General features: G+C 42.2%; 1 protein-coding gene across 1 annotated transcript; it reads left to right on the top strand.

Annotated features, from left to right (window-relative positions):
* The first annotated feature begins 83 nt into the window (after positions 1–83).
* Positions 84–6,090, top strand: LOC119739693 (peroxiredoxin-like). The gene is made up of 7 exons (XM_038214715.1): positions 84–178; positions 1,117–1,261; positions 1,809–1,947; positions 3,268–3,403; positions 4,337–4,440; positions 5,071–5,236; positions 5,670–6,090. Exons 1-7 carry the CDS (start codon positions 101–103, stop codon positions 5,721–5,723), a joined length of 822 nt encoding a protein of 273 aa, XP_038070643.1. The 5' UTR covers positions 84–100; the 3' UTR covers positions 5,724–6,090.
* Positions 6,091–6,965: the final 875 nt, after the last annotated feature.

The raw sequence follows: 6,965 nt of genomic DNA, 5'->3' as shown, positions 1-6,965 counted from the left end.
GTGACCTCATTTTTTCCCGAAATTTCCTCTGAAGACGACGACTATTTCATGTATGATGATGTAAAGTGCTGAATTGGCACCGGTAGATGGCGCTGTTTAAATGCCCTGCAGAACTAGACTGCACAAGACGTCTGCAAGAAGCGCAAGCAGCATGTTTGGTTGCGTAAGGTTGCGACTGGTAAAATACTGTTCGTAAATTCAATTGCTATTACAAATTGGGTCCACAAATTGTACTGCAGCAAGGTCATCAAGAGCTCAACATAAATGTTGCAAGTGCTATATGAGGGGGGTGTTAAATTGTTGAGGGAGGGGAGCATGGATGGAGGAATGTTTTCATGGGGGGGGGGGGGGGGGGAAGGAGGGGGGGGGGGAAGGAGGGGGGGGGAGGGATTAATTTTTTGAGGGAGGATAGAGCCTTATGATGTATAGCATTGGAATCCCATCTGAAACAATATTTAGCAGTTGGGATATGTAACAACAGTTAACATGGTAACAACCTTTTCTAAAACTTGCTTTTCAGAATAACTTGGCCCCACCTGTGGCCTCGGTATTGCTGCGCTGTACGGTTGGGCCACACGTCTGGTTTCCCAACCTACTCAGTGCTACTGAGGTCAGTGAGGAGTTTAGTCCGAAACTGGTGCATATGGACTCCAGAAATTAGTCTAAATTTCTCGAAAAATTTGAAGAAAGATTACCTAATCTACCCGGAGGACAAAAGATGAGAAATCATAGAATACAACCATATACAGTGGTATGTAAAGAAAATGCCACAAAAAAGGTGTGCCAGTGTTTGGACTAAACTCCTCAGTAGGTTGGAAAACCAGATGTGTGGCCTAATGTACAGCGCAGCAATACGGAGGCCACACAACAAGTGGGGCTAAGAATAACTATCAAAGCTTGCATAGAACAGCCTAGTCTAGTATAACTGTGAGGCGATCTATCATGGGTCTATAGATTTTTATTTTTTTTAAATTTTGGCTTGGATCGGTCGTATTGGCTACTACGACCGATCCAAGCCAAAAAGGAGTTCCAGCACCCCAGTTACTGGGTCTGGTATCAACCTGCATTTTCCATCTGTATTAAAAAAGTGCTATTTTTTTGTTATTCCGTTTCAAGTTCTCCGCATTAACACGAGGAGCCGTCTCCTTAGCACAGAGAGGGCATGTCCAACAAAGGCTGCCTGCGGTTCTGGCAACGAAGAATCAACAAATTGCAACTTTGGCCAGGGTTTGCAGACCGGAGGCCCGCTTTCTGAGCACATGTAATAAGAAGTGTTTTGTAATTGCTGTTAGACTTCTCTGGCAAATTTTTTTTGATTTAGTCGGAGCACTTTTTTCTTGCATGGAGGAATAAAATGGTCGCTCCTTATTCCTCCGTGGTTCTTGCAAAAAAGCCTAGGCCCTACTATCCAAAACCGTGGTTGGGATGTAGGGAGCCTTGTGTTGTTTTTGCTCAGCCATGCATAAATATAGGCCTGGATTATGCTTGAAATCCTCCGTACTATTCCAGGATGTCACTGGCCAAGCCTCAACATATTGACAGTCACTGCCACAGATGTTTGCAGGATTCAGGCAGTGCTCACACCTCCACGGACCATATTCAAGAAATAAAAGAGGAATTTACAGGATTGAGGCTATGCTATTTTTCCATGAGGCCAATTGAAGGATTTTGCAGGAGGCTACATCCTAGCAAAAAGGCCTAGGGAGTTAGGGTTAAGCTTTCCTGCAGGAAGATTCCGAGAAAAAAGAAAACTGTACAGAGAGTCAGGATTAATGTACAATTTGAATGTATCTTTGCCTTGTCCGTAGCATGCAGATTGAATGTCAGTGTACAGCATGCTGCACCGAGCTTCACTGGCACAGCAGTCGTGAACGGAGACTTCAAGACCATCAGACTTGAAGATTACCGGGGAAAATACCTGGTACTCTTCTTCTACCCTCTCGACTTGTAAGTACATTTCTTACCACCTTCTCAGATGTATATTCTTCATCATTCTGCAGGGATAGGCAGGAAAGATTTCAGTTCACAAATATTGAAGGGTCACTTTTTCGGACAATTTTTTAATGTTGCCTCATTGACTTTAAGACTGGGATACATATTATAGGTTCTGATAGTATGACGTCAAAGTACCACATGGCCATCTCGTTTCCCCGTAAACTAACCACATATTCTTTATCAAATGGATTTATGGTCACAACCTGTGCCGGGTACGGTTGTTATTATCGTGCCGAACCCTTACAGTTTGTTTAATTATTTTGAAACTTTTACAAGTACGGTGAGGAATTGTCGATGCTATGATGTGAAAAAACTTTCCCTGAGCCATATTGTCTGTACTTCAGTACAAAATGAGGAAAGACTTTTTATCTGAGCATGAAGGCATATCTTGTGAGGTCAGCTTTGCGCTTAATAGTCTCCGATCGTATGACATCAAAAGTACCACTTGACCATCGGTTTCCCCGCGATCGGCCATCCTTGACGTGACGTAGGCAACCAATCGGTTAGCAGCCATGGCCAAGTTCGGGCAAGGACCATTAGTCGACTAGTGGTTGATTTGTGACGTACCTTACGCCTGCGCACTGATAGCAAAGTGCGAACGTCTCTAGTCGAACGCTGGTCAAAATGTCATTGCAAAACGTCTGGATCCTGGCTCCCTGCTGTACGTTATGAACACGCGCGGCTATGGTTACCAGCGATGCAACCAGCCCCAGTAGGTTGGTTCCAAATAGTCGACTAGCGTAGTTAACCATCGTCGACTAGACAGAGTTCGGGCAAGCGTTAGTCGACCAATGGTTAACTATAGTCCTTGCGCGAACAAGAATGTCGTGGATAGTAAACTAGACAGTATGGCGTACTTTCACCTAAAATAACCACTACTTCTTTATGAAATGGTATAGTCGTCTTTAGCTGTGCTGAGTACTCCCAACCCTGGGTGTTGGCTCCGCTTTTTTTCTCACAGCTTTGATGGCTTGCCTGCTACCCTATGCGTGCGGTGCTGTACGATCTTTGCCTACTACAATGGCGACGCTGACTTCCCGATATCCGGATGTAGGCTAGGCCACGCAAAACATCCTGAGCACAGAGTGTTTACATGTAGTTAAGGGATAAACTATGGACTTTCAAAACGATGATATGCCAACTTTAACTCCAACTTTCTTGGGTCAATAACTGGTCTCCATAGTTTCTGAAAATCAATTTCTCTTTTCCGGGACGTCCTGTATAAAATTGCCATCGTACTCATTGCTCCATTTCTTTTCGTCTCGTCACCAGCACGTTTGTTTGTCCCACCGAGATCATTGCCTACAGCGAGCGAGCAGGCGAGTTTAGCGCGCTCAACACCGTGGTGGTGGGCGTGTCCGTGGACTCCCACTTCAGCCATCTTGCCTGGATCAACACACCGAGAAAGGTGAGCCGCCATTGGTCGACACCTCACTGGTACCCTGGATAAACACCTCACTGGTACCCTGGCTATTGAATATGTAGTCGAGTCCTTTTCTGAGTCCCCAGTTAGTCAAAATATGCAGAGGTACATAAGTGGGAATGGAGCGTTTAATTTTTTTCTCCTGAATAGAAATATGAGTGTTAAAGATGCATTCTCCGTTCTAGTTACGAGTTTCATCCCGAAAAAAATAGATGTCTTTTCTAAATTGCTGTTTTTCTAGCAATACAAAAGTTATTCACTTTTGAATGAGGGCATCGACCAAAAAATATCGACCCATGTTTAGTTTTTCAATTATTTCAGGCCGGCGTTGTAGCATGAAATGAAAGAAGAATAATTCTATTCCCCTTGGATTGGATGACAGTCTATCACAGGTTACTCCCCAGCTAATGCCAGTAATCATTTATACACCTGGGTGGATGGAGGCAAGTGGTGGTAAGTGGTGCCCAAGGACACGACATATGACCAGCAGCTGGATTCGAACCCATGACCCTCTGATCATGAGTCACGAACCCTAACCACTAGGCCAGTCTCCATACAGAGGCTCTGCAGAAATATACAAAGTGGATTTTTTTTATCCCTAAATCTTAATTAACCCTGCTCATCAAACTGAGGAATTGGAATGTCCAAACCCCAGCCCAAGTAACACCTGGGCTCAATTTCATGGCTCCCGGCTTGCCCTGCATACTGCAGCAGAACATTCTTTGCTTACGGTAAGCATATTTTCACGGGTTAGCTAGGAAATTTTGGCTTATGCGCATGCATCCATCCAATAACTGAGGATTCTGTGCTGACGTGGTTAGCACAGAATGGTAATCATAAGCGCCTAATTCCGGGCTAAGCAGAGCCATGAAATTGGGTCATTTACTCTAATCCTTTCATTACATTCTATAATTTTAGGAAGGGGGACTTGGCCCAATGAACATCCCTCTCCTGAGTGACTTCAAGAAGGAAATCTCCAAGGACTACGGAGTGCTGCTGCATGACGAAGGAGTCGCATTGAGGTACAAAGGTTTGACCTTGAAGACATATTTGAAAACGGCTTCCACGAAACCCAGACAAAGTTGACAACTTTTATTTTAAGGTTGAGTTGGCATTTTCAAATTCCTGAGAACGTCAGTAATTTGAAAACGCCAAAACCTAAAAAACAAATGTTTGTTAACTTTGTAAGGGTTTTGTTGGAACAGGTCTAATTTGAAATACACAGCATTTGTCTTTTACCATTTCTTCAAACTTCATTTTGTCGTTTGATGTTTGGGGAATTGATATAAAATGTTCTTTCCAATCCTGATGATAGTTGAGACTGACCACGATATTGGAAAATATACAAAAACAGGGTGACATTATTAATATTAGCTTCACCCTAGTTTTCTAATTCCACAGGACATTTTGTCTGGAACCTTCCTAAAACCTCTAAAATTCACCAATGTGCAGGAAGCCAACGTTACTTCTTTGCACTACAACTGTCAAACAAGCCTCAATCTCCAAGAGAACAGAAGTGAACGGGTGCTACCCTCGAAAAATTCTCCAAAAATCCTCCACAACAACCAGGTCAATTTTGAGGGACCTCCGAGGGCAAAATCTGCTTTCAGTGATCACCGACTAATTTTTGGTCTTGGAATACCTTTCTGCAGAGGTTTGTTCATCATAGACCCAGAGGGCATCGTGCGCCACACCAGCGTCAATGACCTCCCCGTCGGACGGTCAGTGGACGAGACCCTGCGACTGGTCAAGGCCTTCCAGTTTGTGGCCGAGCATGGAGAGGTCTGCCCAGCAGGCTGGACGCCAGAATCACCCACGGTAAGCAGACTGGTGGTCACTTGGTTTCATTCTTGTGAGCAAAACATTTTACCCATTAATTAACCCTAACCCCCTTTCATAAACCGTTGTCAATCTTGGACGATTTACAGTCTTTAGTAGCAAACGGGTATCAAAATGTAGCTAACAAAAATCTCCAACGGTCTATATAAACAACGTCATGATAAGACGATCAGATTAAAAATTGTGGACTTTCTTTTTTTTGTGGTGTTTATAATACAAGGGAGTATTTTTAAGGATTCCATTTAACATGCTGTGGCATTCCTACTCTATTTGGGAGAAATAATGATAAATTTTGAGACATAAAGGGCTAATAACTATCCTTCAAAACTTATTGTGTAAGCGCTTTATTTGAAGAGATCACTTTTGAGCCTCAGACTTTTAGCCAATTAAATTTTTGTTTCTTTTTTTGCAGATCAAGCCTGACCCTAAAGGATCCAAGACATATTTTGAGAAGGTCAACGAGTAGCTGTGTCATCAATCACAAGCTTGAAGACTTCGGAAGTCCAGGAACTAGCGAATTTATTGGAAAATCAGGCGTACCGTACATATTTTGTTTTTAACTTTTGCAAATATTAGTCCTATATTTCTGAGAAAAAACCAAAGAATTTTGAGTTGTTTATAAAGAAACAAAAAGTTTGAGGTTTTACTTTGCAGGGTAGTTTCATTAGTGTGTGATATACGTTGATATTTTTGTGTGTGTGAATGTAATGATGGTTGATCAGGGTTCTATTTATATACAAGGCTTCAGTTGTGCTTAAGTTTTACTATGCATGAATAATGACGAAAGACCGATAAACTGCAGGGTAAAGTATACAGAAAATCAAAACCATAAACTTTGTAGTATTGTGAAGTACTTTTGTCTTGGCACAGTTTGGAGGATTAAGCTGATAATGTTTTTCAATATATTAAAAAAATTCAAGAAGAAAAAAATTAACTTGCTGCTCAAATCAAGTACTTGCTGCGTCTTTAAAGCAGATGTAAATGACAAGTTACTAACATCAGATTTCAGTGATTTCTTTCTTAACCAGTTCACGCCGGGGTTATTTTGACAAGAACGGAACAAAGCGCGGGATTACTTTTCACTCGACCTCAAGCCAGGCGGGTTGAAGCCATCACCCTTGGGCAGCACACTTATATTTCTGGCCTCGCTCGCTGCGAGCGGATCGCTGACGGATATTTCCGGCCTCGCTCCCTGCGTGTTTATCTGTCATCCGTTCTGAATACCGCAAAACTTTTGCGTGTATACACAGCCTCCGGCGCGAACTGGTTAATAAGAATAAGCAGTAACAAATGCCAATGTGTACATTCGCAAAAGCTGTACAAACAATGAAAAAAAACGAAGTTGCTCAACTGATTTCAAGTGGTACATTTTATTTTCATTTGACTACGTTTTTTTGGTAGTTTTGTGGTGCAATAAAAATTCAAAAGAAGTACTACTCTGTATCTTGAAAACAGTAGAAGAAAGACTAAGTGTGCCTTACTAAGACTAAAAAAAATATTACAAAGAGACAACAGTTCTAGCAGCTGTGTAGGTTTGACCTACGATCTGACATAGTCTGGTGCTCTTTACTCAGTGGAGAAATAAGCGTTGGACTGAAATGGACATAGGTGTAAAAGTTTACCAAAATGGATAGTAATATAGTACTTTTAACGAGATTAAAGGGCTTTATATTATTGCCTGTAATCACTGGGCCAATGAAACATTCTA

The sequence above is a fragment of the Patiria miniata genome, unplaced genomic scaffold (assembly GCF_015706575.1).
Source record: "Patiria miniata isolate m_02_andy unplaced genomic scaffold, ASM1570657v1 HiC_scaffold_4, whole genome shotgun sequence".
Taxonomy (NCBI): Eukaryota; Metazoa; Echinodermata; class Asteroidea; order Valvatida; family Asterinidae; genus Patiria; species Patiria miniata.
Note: the sequence above shows the minus strand (reverse complement) of the source record. Positions and strands in the feature narration are given on the sequence as shown.